The 15804-nt window shown below is 41.5% G+C and overlaps 2 protein-coding genes across 6 annotated transcripts in view; one reads left to right on the top strand and one right to left on the bottom strand.

Moving 5' to 3' along the window:
* The window catches only part of rev3l (REV3 like, DNA directed polymerase zeta catalytic subunit), an 88200-nt gene extending 84802 nt beyond the window's left edge, over nucleotides 1-3398 (top strand). For all 4 annotated transcript variants that reach the window (XM_037751702.1, XM_037751704.1, XM_037751703.1 and 1 more), the window contains 3 exons: nucleotides 89-335; nucleotides 841-1056; nucleotides 2259-3398. In XM_037751702.1, coding sequence (XP_037607630.1) covers nucleotides 89-335; nucleotides 841-1056; nucleotides 2259-2399 — 604 coding nt within the window. In that variant the 3' untranslated portion in view covers nucleotides 2400-3398. The remainder of the gene's footprint in view (nucleotides 1-88; nucleotides 336-840; nucleotides 1057-2258) is intronic.
* On the bottom strand, nucleotides 3316-15393 carry mfsd4b (major facilitator superfamily domain containing 4B). Of its 2 annotated transcripts, none has more exons than XM_037751723.1 (4): nucleotides 15097-15393; nucleotides 10940-11108; nucleotides 7538-7654; nucleotides 3316-5418 (listed from the first exon to the last, which is right to left on the bottom strand). In XM_037751723.1, the coding sequence occupies exons 1-4, from the start codon at nucleotides 15391-15393 to the stop codon at nucleotides 4091-4093; spliced, it is 1911 nt and encodes a 636-aa protein (XP_037607651.1). In that variant the 3' UTR covers nucleotides 3316-4090. The 2 variants fall into 2 exon arrangements, with proteins under 2 accessions (XP_037607651.1, XP_037607652.1); XM_037751724.1 differs by lacking the exon at nucleotides 15097-15393 and adding an exon at nucleotides 11957-12094.
* Nucleotides 15394-15804: the final 411 nt, after the last annotated feature.

The raw sequence follows: 15804 nt of genomic DNA on the forward strand, positions 1-15804 counted from the left end.
GAGCCTCATTCATGAGCACTAGTATAGTTTATGAGGTGATTCCTGGTGATCTGGTACAGCATTTATCTTTTTCCTGTTTTCGTTCCAGGCGTATGATGGCGTACGACCGTCGCCTGGAGCCCCGCGTGGGCGAACGGGTGCCCTACGTGATCGTGTACGGGATGCCTGGCCTGCCACTTATCCAGCTGGTGCGTCGGCCCATGGAGGTGCTGCAGGACCCGGGCCTCCGCCTCAACGCCACGTACTACATCACCAAGCAGATCCTGCCGCCGCTGGCCCGCATGTTCCAGCTGATCGGAGTGGACGTGTTCAGCTGGTACCAGGAGCTGCCCAGGGTGAGACGGAGACCAGTTTCTATATCACGTCAGGGAATGAGCAGCATTCAGATTTTTTGAAGCAAAGAGTGATAATGAACTTCCTACAGTAGAAGAAAGCTAGACAGACAAACCTGAATAACCATCTACAGTATTCTTTGACCGGTCAGAGAGGTTATTGTATTGGTCCGTCAAAATACAAGCAGACGTTTCATTCAGTGTGTTTAGTGGAGAGAACAAAGGATGAAGAGAAAACCTCTCATGTGCTTCCTGCTGAGGATCCAATGAGACTCATCAAACCTGCTTCAGTCTTTGTGTCAATACTGAAGTCAGACGGCGCACAAACGCCATCTGCTGGTGGAGCTCAGAGCACAGCTCATCAATATGATGACCTCTGATTAGATGCAATGCATTTTACAATTTGATCCAACCTTTCAGTCTGAAACTGCGGTTTTTAGATAATCCTGAATAAAATGCATTCAGACGTCCATCTGAAGAGTTGTCCCGTGTGATTCCCTCGTCTCAGATCCAGAAGGCGTCCTGCTCCTCGGCGGCGGGCGGAGAGGAGTCTGGGAGGAAGGGCACCATCTCCCAGTACTTCACCACGCTCCACTGCCCTGTGTGTGACGAGCTGACCCAGCTGGGCGTGTGCTCGCGGTGCCGCGCCGAGCCCCAACGAGTCGCCGTCACTCTCTACCAGGACATGAGGCAGTGGGAGAGTCAGCAGGACCAGCTGCTGAAGGTGAGAGCTCACAGTCACAGTTTGTAGCTCCACACGTTCTAACACGCTATGAATAATTATTTGTCCAATGTGGATTTTTTTTTTTTACCTAAACATTCTTACAATTACTCTTTCTCCCTCATGTGAAAATACAAATATTTATTATTTATTTATTTATTTCAAAACTTTGCTGGACACAAGATGTGAAACGTTCACATCAAAGCCAAGTAACACAATTTAGAGTGTGAAAGTATCTCAAATCAATCCATTTCATGATATAAATAAGAATGTGTTATATGATGCATAATGCATATACAAAATATCATTCAAAAATCAAACTGATGTTCAGTGTTCCACTGATGTATATGACTAGGGCTGTCAAAGTTAACGTGATAATAACTCGTTAACGCAAATTTGTTTTAACGCCACTAATTTCTTTAACGCATTAATGCAACTTGTGATTTTTAGGTCATAGCGGAAGAGTGAAGATACTGGTATCATATAAAACTAGACAACCTAATGAATCCACTGGTACCAACCATGTCATACAGGCTAAATGTTACGCAAAATTTTTGGTGAAGAAAAACTGGCATGGCCATTTTCAAAGGGGTCTCTTGACCTCTGACCTCAAGATATGTGAATGAAAATGGGTTCTATGGGTACCCACGAGTCTCCCCTTTACAGACATGCCCACTTTATGATAATCACATGCAGTTTGGGGCAAGTCATAGTCAAGTCAGCACACTGACACACTGACAGCTGTTGTTGCCTGTTGGGCTGCAGTTTGCCATGTTATGATTTGAGCATATTTTTGATGCTAAATGCAGTACCTGTGAGGGTTTCTGGACAATATTTGTCATTGTTTTGTGTTAATTGATTTCCAATAATAAATATTTACATACATTTGCATAAAGCAGCATATGTGCCCACTCCCATGTTGATAAGAGTATTAAATACTTAACAAATCTCCCTTTAAGGTACAAAAAAATGTGCGATTCATTTGCAATTAGTCACGATTAAATATGGACAATCATGTGATTAATTGCACTATATAACTAATTGAATTGATTGACAGCCCCAGTTATAGATAATCAAATACCAGATCTTGCAGACTCTGCTTTTCTGCAGTGTAAATAAAGAAAAAAGAAAATGTAGCCTTGTTTCCAGAGTGTGATATTTGCGTGTTCACCAGCTCTCGTGTGTGTGTGTGTGTGTGTGTCCAGATGTGTAGGAACTGTAGCGGCTGTGCAGAGCGCCAGGTGCCCTGCGTGTCTCTGGACTGTCCCGTCCTCTACAAGCTGTCCCGGGTCAACAGACAGCTCTCCAAGGCCCCCTACCTCCGACAGCTGCTGGAGCAGTTCTGATTGGCTCCTGAACCCCCCGGAGCTCCTCGCTGATTTGGTGCTAACCGCTGCCGCCTCCCAACTCCCAATTCCCAACCCCTAACCCCCATCTCAGTGTTTGATTGTCCACTCAGTTGTAATAGTTTCAATGGTGCTTCGATTGAACCCTGCGGGGTTTTTCACTCTGTCTTGTAACTGTTAGTATTTCTCTGCGTGTGCAGACCGTCTGGTTGGAGCCTCCTGTGGGGAGCGCTGTGTGTGTCCTCATGCTTGTTTGCTGCCATCTCCATTAGCTGCTATGGGCCGAGTGAAGCCGGTGTCCGCGGTGACGCGGCGACGGACTGCCTGTCATGGAATGAGAGAGCAGTCCAATCAAGAGTGACTTGTTGTATCTTGTTTGCGCTGTAGCAGTTTGAAGTCATCGGTTGTTAAGGAGCTCCTTACAAATCTCAAGACAAACTACATTCAAACCACTAATTGACTTTTCTTCATTTTTATATCGACCGCAGTCTTTCTGTAAATAGTTCTTGTACAGATCCATCTATAATCTCACTGTGCATTAGCATTAAAAAAGAAAAAACTAAAACTCCGGCCATGAATGCAATCCAATCTGTTAAAGGATGCCATGTTTCTTTTCACCTTGATTGTATTGATGTTCATTTTGGCAGATTTGACACGTCACACTCTATCTACAGAGTGTGGGAACTGGAAACTACTTCAGTTTTACGAAATCTGGGACTGTTGCAATACTGTATTTTGATAATTTATGTCATGAAGAGTCTATCGTTTCCTTGTGCATATATGGTTTTGTGTACGTTTCCAATTTTCTGTGCAAAGCAAATCATGTCAAGATCCAACCTTCAACTCTCCATCCAGCCGTACACAGGACCTGTGTATTTGTATAAATGTAAAAAAACAAAAAAAGTAATGAAGGAGGTGTTTTTTTGTTTGTTTTTAATGGACATTGCTGTGGGTGGAGGTTTGAGATTGATATAATAAAAAGTCAATGTATTAAAATGATTTCTGTCAACGATTCAGTTTTTTAAAAAAATGCTAATGAATCACAGTGACGACGCGTGATTGAAAGGTCGACAAGCCACGGCACGGTACAGAACATGACGAAACAGAAAAGAAATTTAAAGAAGTGCAACAGAAACAACTTCATTCAAATCTCACAACTATCATCACGTTTCCTGCTGTTGATGAACTCACTGTGATACTGCAACATGAATGTACATGTTTCAACCTGTGTTTTGAGCAGCAGGGTGGCCTGATGATGATGATGATGATGATGAAGAGTCCCTGGTTCATCTCATCCACTCTGCTCACGCGTCCTCGAGCAAGGCACTGAATTCTACCAGCCCTGGGACCTGCACTCTAGCTCACTCTGACCTTTGACCCCACTGTTGAGGCCAACGCAGAATCCTTGTAGAGAATCAATGACGTATTATATCATTTAAAACCCATCTGTAGCGCAACGGTGCAGTTCAAAATCTGAAGGAGGAGGTCCAAAAGCTTTAAAAGATGCTGATGAGTCTGTGCAACACCCCTCAAACTTTCAGTGTGTGGATGGTTGATAAGCTGCACAGGTTTCGGTCAGTAGTCAGTGTTGCATTCACTGCACAGTAAATCACCAACTGGTCATAAATAATGTATTGGGAGTATTCGGCTGCTGGACAACAAATGAGCGCAAACATGTAGAGGCTCTTCTCTCAGTCTCTCTTCTCTCGGTCCAGAGAGAGCAGTAGTTTGCGTCTGGGGGAGTCTCCTACCAGGGAGATGGTGTCTGAGAAAGAGGCTCCAGCTGCAGCCTCCGTCACCGGGGCGGCGGAGGCGGAGGCAGCAGAGCTCCCGGTGACGTCGGGAGGAGAGGAAGCCTTGCTGGGTGAACTGATGAGACTTGCCGTGTCGTCCATTTCAATGACCTCGAAGTCTGCGTCGTTCCACTGATCAGCCTCGTTGTCCTGCTCCTGCTCCTGCTCCTCCTCCTCTTCCTCCTCCTCGTCATTGGCTCCCGAGTCCAGCAGCGCCTGGCGGTATTCGCTGTCGTCCGCGTCAGGCCGGCCCCTCACGCGGGGTTTCCTGCTCTGGCCGCTGGGGGCCGAGGCCAGCTTGTACATGACCGGGAAGAGGATGGAGGTGAAGGTGGCGGTGGTGAGCGACAGGTACATGAGCAGCGGCTGGTCCGGGAACTTCCCAAGCAGGAAGCCTACCAGGGCTGGGAGAACCATCTCGCCCAGCGCCGCCCCCACCACGAAGGCCGCCGCCGTGTGGCCCGTCACCGTGGTGTACTGCTCCACCCAGGAGATGCCGCTGGGGAAGGTGGTGGCCATGGAGGCGCCGTACAGACCAGTGCAAACCCACAGAGCCACGTTCTCCCTGCTGAAGAGGCAGAGGAGCAGAGAGGACACCGTGGAGCTCACCAGGCTGAGCAGGATCATGGTGCCTGGGTACATGCATGACGCAAAGAAGATGGCCAACCCCCTGCAGGCAGCAAACGTCCCCCAGAACAGCGAGTTCAGCCCGGCGGCCTCGGTCTGATCCATGTGGGCGTAGTCCTTGGCGAAGGTGAAGATGAAGGAGCCGTACGCTACCTCGGCGCCTACGTAGGCGAAGAAGAAGAAGCAGAGCAGGACAATAAGAGCTATGTGGTGTTTGGCCACCAGGGGCTTTCCCGACGCCGTGCGGGCTTTGTCACGTGACGCGTTGCTGCGACAGAAGAGGAAGAAGAAGAGGAAGGAGATGAGAAAGACGAAGGAGCCGATCACAACGTAGGCCCACATGGATTTGAGGGTGCTGCTCCTGCTGTGGATGTAGCGGATGATGGTGTGAGCGTCGGGGGCTTTGGTGATGTGCTCTGTGGTGACGGGAGGTGTAGAGTTGGCCGGTAGGACTCCTGCGCTGCCGTTGCCGTCGGGCCCAAACACCAGCTTGGCGATGATCGGAGACACAAAGGCCCCCGCTGCGAAGCTGAAGTGCAGAGCCTGCATGTGAGGGCCCGCCTGCTCCCCCCATGTGTTCAGTATGAGGACATTCCCACCTGACGGACAGAGGAGAATAAACCATCATTTATCATGGTGACACTGTGTGAGTCTCTGCATGATGTCCTGCAGTGACACCACATTTCCTAATCCTGTAATGTCTTGAAAGATTCACTTCTTGATTGATGCACATGGTGCAAAACATTAATTTGCTACAAAAAAACTTTTTCAGGTATTCAAGGTCAAAGGTCACAATGTTTATATTGCACATTTAAAAGAACCACAGTTGACCAAAGTACTGGTATTCACTAAATTGTAAAAATACAGATCTCAGCAGGTATCAGAGGTTTTTAGTGTGTGCACAACAGCACATTAATGAACTGATGCCCTCAAAGTAACAAGATATGGATACAACTTATCTCATAAAATGTGTTAAAAGAGGACCTATTATGCTTTTGTGCTTTTCCACTTACCTGTAGTGTGTTATATCGGTTTTTTTGTGCATGTAAAAGGTCTGCAAAGTTACAAAAACCACGCCAAAGGCAGTTACTCGGGGTATGAATCTTTCGGTATCTCACAATTCGGAGTGCAGACAGAGGGTGAAAGAGGTGCTGCAACACAGCCGGTATGAGAACAATAAAGTTTTTTTGAACATTAATGCATGTAAACATGCTCTCTAGTAGAAACACAAAATACAAGGATGAACCTGAAAATAAGCACAATAGGTTCTCTTTAAGGAGCAGCAAAGATAAAACAATGTGTTGTGTTACAAAAACACTAATTATGGCCATGTATCTCTTTCAAAATGTAATACAAACTGTATTAACCATAGAAAGAAGGCTGGCTGGCAGTGGGCTGTTTAGGGCTTACTTTAAGTGGGCATCAATAACGGCGACCAATAACAGAGCCCCAGCAGATGGCTAGCCAAAACAAGGCGACTGAAGTTTGGGTTAGTTGTTAAAGCTACTCTAATCAATATTTTTATATTAACAATGGGTCAAATCACTGTGTATCACTGTGTTGCTCACAGAGAATTATCACCCATCTCTGCAGTTCCCCTCAGCTCTACGAAGCATGTCAGCATCTTTTAGCTCATTGTTTTACAACTTCACTGTTTTGGCTCAGTCTCTCCGCTCTCATCAACCCGGTTTCTAGCAGCAGCTGTTTGCAGTGAGAAAGCTCTGATAAACCCACTGTATACTACCTGCTCAGCACCAAACAGCAGACAGGCACAGTTAGAGACTAGCTGGTGAGCATAGTGGAGCATTTAGCTGCTAAAGAGACAGATATTTCCCTCAAGAGTTGGTGGAGACCAAAGCAGAGCTAAAAGTAGTGCATATTGGACTATCAGTCATCAGGGTGACACACACATGACTCCAAATGAATGAATGCTCTGTGCCATATCAACTTTTTAAGGTGGTGATATGAAAATTTGTCGTGTTGTTGTGCTGCCACCAAGTGGCCAAAAACAATCAATTTATCCAGGTTTAAAACAATCTGGAGGTTATCTTTACAGTTCAACAGAAAGTAGATAACCATCTGCTCCCCAGCTCAGTCCAGCAGCAGCTAAACAACTATCTCATCAAAGCTGCTATACAACAGCAACTAACACACCGGGTCTCTGAGCTAATTGATCCTTGATTGGTCCTTACCACTACCAGCCAGCCAAATGAAGAAATGTACTGTATATTAATAGTAGCAGACCCTTTCCACAACAGACATTTTGACTCATCATAACAGGAAAACATTTCTCAGTTCCATCCAGTGTCTCAGTAAGCAATGACAGTGAGCAAGCATGTTATCAATTACACCATGGGTTTCCTGCTATGACAAGACAAAATGTCTGTTGTGAAAAAGTTCTATTAAAAATCATAAAGGAGCAACATGTCCCGCCCTAACAAGTTCAACAAAGCTAATGGAAAAGTTCAGAATACATCAGTTAAACAAGTACCAAGTGGAAACCAGCTCTAATCAGCCCAAATAAGTCAAAAACAAAAGCCTGTGAGGATGTACTGTGTGTGTAGTAAATTAAGGGAATCAATTATTAATACCTTTGATACCTGTTGACTTCCATATGTAAATCTTCCTTAACTATAATAATGTACCATTAGCTATGCATTTTCACTCCAGGTAAGCAAACCTCGCACTATTTGCTCATGTATTTATGTGTTGTCTTACCTGTATCCAGAATACCCATAGACATCCCGATGCTGGACATGAGCCCAGTGAGCAGCAGAGCCTGCTTACAGAAAGGGATAGCACACAATCCCACTGATGTGACCAGCATAGAAAACCCTGGAAAGCAAGATAATGAGAGAAAATGTTTCATTTTAGTAGAATATGTGTGAAGAGTCAAAAGAAACTGTGATAAAATATAGTGCAGGGTATATGCAGGAACCCTGAAGTACTTTTAAGACTTTTAAAGAACTTTTTGGAGACTATGTCAAAAAAGTCATAGTGTAGTATGTTGAAAAAAAGTCGTAGTATAGTATGTCAAAAAAAAAGTTATAGTAGAGTACGTTGAAAAAAACTTCATAGTATACCATGTCGAAAGAAGTAAAAAAAAAGTAATAGTATAGTATGTCGAAAAAAACGTCATAGTATAGCATGTCGAAAATAAATGTCATAGTATAGTATGTGGAAAAAAAGTCATAGTATAGTATGTCGAAAAAAAGACATAGTATGGTTCGTCAAAAAAAGAAATAGTATAGCATGTCAAAAAAAGACATTCTATACTATACTATAATGCTATATGATGGTGGCAGCATGTCAAAAAAAGACATAGTATAGCATGTCGAAAAAAGTCATAGTATAGTATGTCGAAATTAAAGTCATACAAAAGTCATTGTATAGTATATCGAAAAAAGACAGTATAGTATGTTGAAAAAAAGTCATAGTATAGTATGTAAAAAAAAGTCATAGTAAAGTATATTGAAAAAAAGACATAGTATGTCGAAAACACATAGTATAGCATGTCGAATAAAAAGTCAGGATATAGTATGTCGAAAATAGTCAAAGTATAGTATGTCGATAAAAGAGTCATAGTATAGCATGTCAAAATAAATGTCAAAATAAAAGTCATACATAAGTCATAGTATAGTATGTCGAAAAAAAGTCATAGTATAATATGTCGATATAAAAGTCATAGTATGTCAAAATGAAAGTCATACAAAAGTCATAGTATTATAGTATGTCGAAGAAAAGTCATGGTATAGTATGTCGAAAATAAGTCATAGTATAGCATGTCGGAAAAAAAGTCATAGTATGTCGAAAAAAAAATTATAGTATAGTATGTCGAAAAAAAGTCATACAAAAGTCATAGTATAGTATGCCAAAAAAAAAGTCATAGTATAGTATGCTGAAGTAATTTTCTTCAGCTGAACAAAGACAAAACTGAGGTCGTAGTTTTTGGAGCCAAAAAGGAAAGATTGAGGGTTAGTGCTCACCTACAATCTGTGATGTTAAAAAGCTCGGACCAAGCCAGAAATCTTGGTGTAGTCATGGACTCTGACCTGAGCTTTAACAGCCATATTAAGACAATTACAAAGACAGCCTTCTATCACCTGAAGAATATAGCAAGAATTAGAGGACTGATGTCTCAGCAGGATTTGGAAAAACTAGTCCATGCATTTATCTTCAGCCGACTTGACTACTGTAACAGCGTCTTTACTGGTCTTCCTAAAAAATCGATCAGACAGCTGCAGCTGATTCAGAACGTTGCTGCTAGAGTCCTCACTAAGACCAAGAAAGTGGATCATATCAGTCCAGTTCTGAGGTCTCTACACTGGCTCCCTGTCTCTCAGAGAATTGATTTCAAAATACTGCTGCTGGTTTACAAAGCACTAAATGGTTTAGGGCCAAAATATATTTCTGATCTTCTGCTATGTTATGAACCATCCAGACCTCTCAGGTCATCTGGATCACGTCTGCTTAGTGTCCCCGGAGTCACAACTAAACATGCAGAAGCAGCATTCAGTTTTTATGCACCAAATATCTGGAACAAGCTCCCAGAAACCTGCAGGACCGCTCCAACTCTCACTTCTTTTAAAACAAAGCTTAAAACTTTCCTGTTTGCTGCTGCCTTTAATTAAACCAGATAATGATCTGATACTGCACCAGAGCTTTTACTCCTTTGTGTTTTATTATATTTTAACTTCTATCCTAGCTTTTATTTTTAGCTTGTTTTTATTTTCTAATCTTTAATGTTTTTATAACTGTTTCTTAATGCACTTTGTCGCAATATTCTTAAATGTTTATGTAAAGCACTTTGAATTGCCCTGTTGCTGAAATGTGCTATACAAATAAAGCTGCCTTGCCTTGCCGAAAAAAAAGTCATAGTATAGTATGTCGAAATTAAAGTCATACAAAAGTCATAGTATAGTATGTCGAAAAAAAGTCATAGTATAGTATGTTGATAAAAAAGTCATAGTATATTATGTCGAAATAAAAGTCATAGTATAGTATGTCGAAATTAAAGTCATACAAAAGTCATAGTATAGTATGTCGAAAAAAAGTCATAGTATAGTATGTTGATAAAAAAGTCATAGTATATTATGTCGAAATAAAAGTCATAGTATAGTATATGTATATATATCATTGGGTCGTCTGGGGACGACCCAATGATATAATTTCCGATAGTTGTATTATCACTCTTTCCATCCACCACTATTTCTCTCTCTCTCTATCTATCTATCTATCTATCTATCTATCTATCTATCTATCCCCCCCAGCCGGTCTCGGCAGATGGCCTCCCGCCCTGCGCCCGGTTCTGCTCCAGGTTTCTTCCCAGTAATCGGGGAGTTTTTCCTGGCCACAGTGCGCTTGGTGGATCCTGTTGGGTCTCTAAACTATGGTGTACGGTCATAGACCTGCTCTATATATAAAGCGTCTTGAGATAACTTCTGTTGTGATTTGACGCTATACAAAAATAAATTGATTTGATTTGATTTGATAAAAAAGTCATAGTATAGTATGTCGAAATAAAAGTCATACAAAAGTCATAGTATAGTATGTTGAAAAAAAATTCATAGTATAGTATGTCGAAATAAAAGTCATACAAAAGACATAGTATAGTATGTCAAAAATTGTCATAGTATAGTATGTGGAAAAAAGTCATAGTATAGTATGTCGAAATAAAAGTCATATTATGCCGAAAAAAAAGTTATACTGTAATATGTCGTCAAAAATGTCATAGTAAAGTATGTCATAATAAAGTCAAATAAAAGGTCATAGTATAGTATGTCATAAAAAGGTAATTAAAATGTCATAGTATAGTATGTCATAAAATGGTAATTAAAATGTCATAGTATAGTATGTCATGTCATGAAAAATTGACATAAAAAGTCATAGTATAGTATGCAATTAAAATGTCACAAAAAAGTTATGAAGTAGTCTGTGGAGCCGATAGAAATGATATTTGATTGAAATACTGTATGAATACACTGTATCAATACTGTATGCAATTAATATCAAATTAGTGGCCGAGACAATTTGAGGTATTCAGAAAAGTAGCTGGGACATTTACCCGCCGTCCAGCTACAATACAACATCTCCAACAGTTACATGTGGATGAAGGGTTACCTAGCAGGAGATGGGGATTCATGCAATCGAAGAGAATGCCTGCCAAGAGGGAACCACCGATGTAGCCCGCAGAGCGCCCGGCGATGATGTAAGAAATATTGCTGATGTTCTTATTCACATTCACAGCCAGGTCCTCGAACGTGGGGCCAAGAACAGCGATACTCATCCCCTAGAAAAACAAGATGTCATCAGGAGTTACAATGAGACAGTAAAGTAAAGTTACTGAAAGTTTTTGGTATCATTGGGCAGAAATTCCATAATAACCTTTCAGCATATTGTAATTCAAGTGTTCTGAGAGAAAACTAGACTAGAAAAATCTAGCCTGTGATGGGAGACTTTGACCAATCACAGGTCATTTCAGAGAGAGAGAGAGCGTTCCTATTGGCTGAATGTTGGCACAAACTTTCTCACATTACAGCTAAACAGTACACTACAAGATGTTTCTGAAAACATTTGAGGTGAGAAATAGGCACTGTAGTAACAGAATATTGATTCATATTTGATCAGCGCTGCCTAGTTTGACCGTTTGATCGGAGTTTGTGAGTGATTGACAGCTGCTCAGACACGGCAAGGCTCCAGCTCGGCTCTGATTGGTTGTTTTCCTTCGGTCTGTGAAATCTTGCAGATACCATTAGGAGCACCGGAGGACACCAGAGGACACCGAGGCACATGATTTTTTTCAGATTACCTGTCTCATTCACTACTATCAGGATACAGTTATTGTTTTATAAAAAAACTTTGAATCATATTTTCTCTAATTCTACCCACCGCTGCTTTAACATATCTGCTCTGCCTCTTCTTTGACAGATTTTTCATTGAATATACACAAAGAAAGCTTGAACTGATTGTAAGGTTTTGAGGTGGTGGACCTTTACAACCAGGACTAAAAGCAGCAGGATTGAGGTGTACAGCGAGTGGGATGGAAAAGTGAGCAGCAACAGACCAGACAGGATTTTTCCAGAGCTCAGGTTTTTACTTGTGACTATAGACAAGTTACAAAAATCACACAACTCTCACCAGTGGTTAGCAGGCAGAGGGACAACAAAACCGGGTAACACATGTAGCAGATTCCAGGATTGAGGTGACACTCAACCTGATTCTCCCTCTCTCACTCACACACCACTGCTGTTCCCACCTGGCCTGTTGTCCATACCAACAATACAAGGCACATACCCATTCCAACCATCAATTTAACTTAATGTACAATATATCCTTAATAATTACATATAGAATATACAAATGAATATTAAATAATACAAATTACATAATATGTATGATAAATGGAATGAATATCAAACGAAAGCCACCTTAACCAACAACCTCCTCTACCTCACTCCCCTCTCTCTTCCCTGGCACTTCCAACAGGCTAATTGAAATCAGCTGTGGCTGAAGTTTCAGGTGTGCTCCCTGAAAACACTCCCCAGGAAGTAGGCCTCAAAGAGAGAGTTCCTAGAGGAGTTCCCTAAAAAATAAAAGCACAATATAATAACCTGAACTTCCTGTATTAGCTCGTTTTCTTCAAATTCAATTCACATGTGTTTGTCTTTTTCCATCTTAGTGAGGGGGATGGTTTGCAGCTCCCTCACACTTCTTACCCCTTCGGCAGGCTCGCCAACTACGTTGCAAGACATCCCTGACACCCGCAAGTGTCCCGACGGCGTCCCTAACAGCTGACAGTATCCAGACTTTGTCCCTGATCTTTTGAGTTTTGCAGCGTGCTCTCAGTCCCATACTGTTTGCTCAAAAAGCCATACCCCTTCAATCTGGCAGCTTCTCATCCCACTTCTGACACAAAATGTAAGGTTTTGAGGTGGTGAACCCTTACAACCAGGACGAAAGCAGGATTGAGGTACTTGTGACTATACAAGTTACTAAAATCACACAACTCTTTCGAGTGGTTAGTAGGCAAATGGACAACAAAACTGTGTAACACGTGTAGCAGATTCCACACTGATAATGAAATCTGACTTTTACTGATAGTTTGACTACTTCTGTAAAAGAAAAAGTACTGTGTTAGTTTTCTATATCAATGATAATATCTTTTAGGGTGAAATTGTTGATTTAACAACCATCCCTTTGTTTCTCAAAAGGCCACACTCATGGGCCAGCCTCTCTAATTCAATGTTTTGTAACTGAATGAAACTGAATCAGGATCAGGGTGTTGCTGAGATAACAAAGCCTGTGTGTATTTTACTTTCCCCTGTGTAGAGGGAGGAAGAAACGGCCCAGACTTAAGCAGACACTGGTGGTGTATGCTGATGGCTTTCAGTAATCTGATGCAGATAACATGGTTGAAGAGCAAGTTCTGCAACTATGTAAATCCTGTCTGTGCAGGATACTGCAGCATTCCCTTTAGCAGACTGGGCCTGACTTCCTGCACATTACAGCTTGTATGTATCATAAAGCAGCACTGTTTTAGCTTTTTAGGTGACGTTATTTGAAATTTTGAGCATATTTAGCAGTCAAGAAAGGAGGAGAACCCCCCAAAAGATGAGATTTACCACACAAAGCTACACATTTCTCTGTAAAAGTTTTATTTTTAGATTAATCAGAAGAATCATCTTATTTTTATACATTCCTTTAATGACAGATGGACCTGGACACTATTTTATTTTTCTGCAATCGGAGGCATTAATTGAAATCCAGTGACAGATGAGACTTCAGTCTCTCTGTTTGAATAAACATCACTATGAAGTGTAGTGGTAGCAAATCATCTGATGTCAAAATCATGTCAGAGAAGAGATGAGGAGTTTTGTTTTGAAACAAAATTTTGAACGGAGCCATGTTGGTTTTGAAAAAGCTGACTTTTCAGAATAAAACGAATTACTGATAGCTGGACTCTTAGGTAGCTCATTCATAATGATGACTGACCAGCCTTTTTAATTTTTATCATTTATAAAGATCGCTGACCAGCCTTTTTTTTTATCATTTAAAAAGATCACTGACCAGCCTTTTCTATCATTTATAAAGATCACTGACCAGCCTTTTTTATCATTTAAAAAGATCACTGACCAGCCTTTTCTATCATTTATAAAGATCACTGACCAGCCTTTTCTATCATTTATAAAGATCACTGACCAGCCTTTTCTATCATTTATAAAGATCACTGACCAGCCTTTTCTATCATTTATAAAGATCACTGACCAGCCTTTTTTATCATTTAAAAAGATCACTGACCAGCCTTTTCTATCATTTATAAAGATCACTGACCAGCCTTTTCCATCATTTATAAAGATCACTGACCAGCCTTTTTTATCATTTAAAAAGATCACTGACCAGCCTTTTTTTTTTTTATCATTTATAAAGATCACTTACCAGCCTTTTTTTTTTTTTTTTTTATCATTTATAAAGATCACTGGCCAGCCTTTTTTTTTTTTTTTATCATTTATAAAGATCACTGACCAGCCTTTTTATTATTTATTTTTTGTATCCTTTATAAAGATCACTGACCAGCCTTTTTTATTTTTCATCATTTATAAAGATCACTGACCAGCCTTTTTTATTTTTCATCATTTATAAAGATCACTGACCAGCCTTTTTATTATTATTATTATTTTATTATTTATAAAGATAACTGACCAGCCTTTTTATTATTATTATTATTTTATTATTTATAAAGATAACTGACCAGCCTTTTTATTTTTTATCATTTATAAAGATCACTTACCAGCTTTTTTATTTTTTATAATTTATAAAGATCACTGACCAGCCTTTGCTTATATTTGTCTTTTTCTTTTCCCACTGTGCTTTTGCAACAGTCAGTGACAGAGTGGATGCAGGTGATCCACATGGACCAGGATGAGGCCAGAATCAGAAATAACTTAGAAATAACTCTTAAAACTGCGTGGTATAAAACCAGCAACACTGAGGGTTTGCAGATACTGGTAGAGTATCTGACTACAAGTCTCTATTTTCTGCGTGCTTTCCCCACATACCCGGGTTGTAAAGTCACTCCTTGAACAGGTGTTTGCAATGCTAGCTCCCTGTTAGCATCAGAATAACGTTAGATAGCTGGATTAAAGCTATTCTGGTTGTCCTGAGTGATATTAATACCTCAATGAAGAGAAGGCCAGAGGAAACTCACAGACATATTTTCACACATACATTTGTCTCTCTAAGCACACATGTTTTTAGCATTAACTCCTAACTATACCTACCAAACCCAGGAAGGATGCACAGAGCGCCGTGGTGACCATCCAGCGGCCGCAGGCTCCACCGTGTCCGCCTCTCCTCCTCCCGCCGCCGACCACCACCTCCACCCGGGCGTCGCAGAGCGGCTTGCTGCTCCTCTTCACCGCCTTCAGCGCGCTCTTCAGCCCTCTCCCCCCGGTGTCCGTCCTCTTGTCAAACAGGGTGTCCTCCTCCTGCTCGTCGTTGTCGTCGTCGTCCTCCATGCTGGCGAAACGAACCTGCTTCTTCTTAACGACGGCGTCTCGCGCGGCGGACGAGGACATACCTGTCAGTTTGTTACTACGGTAACTGACTGCTGACGGTTGATGTCAGACAACGCCGTTAAACCGCGATAAAACACCTGATAGTGGTTATTTGTAATGGTTTATTGTCGTTTTCGCGCCTCCTGTTTGTAGATATCTCGGCGCTTTTGCCGTTAAATATGAAGTGAGGTATGTTTAGACACGCTGGAGGGTGTAGGAGGATGACAGCGAGCCGGGCGCCGCTGGATGGGATCCTCCATATGATGACAGCAGCGATGTATGGCTGCTAGATGTTTGCACAGATCGTCTAATGACACGGAGGCTCACTCGGTGTATACTAGTGACTCACCTTCCGACTGACAGCAGGAGCATGGTATAACCCCGTTCAATACTAATTTTTATTTATGAATCAATCATCAATCAACTGCAGCG

Source organism: Sebastes umbrosus, chromosome 18, assembly GCF_015220745.1.
Source record: "Sebastes umbrosus isolate fSebUmb1 chromosome 18, fSebUmb1.pri, whole genome shotgun sequence".
In the NCBI taxonomy this organism is placed as follows: Eukaryota; Metazoa; Chordata; class Actinopteri; order Perciformes; family Sebastidae; genus Sebastes; species Sebastes umbrosus.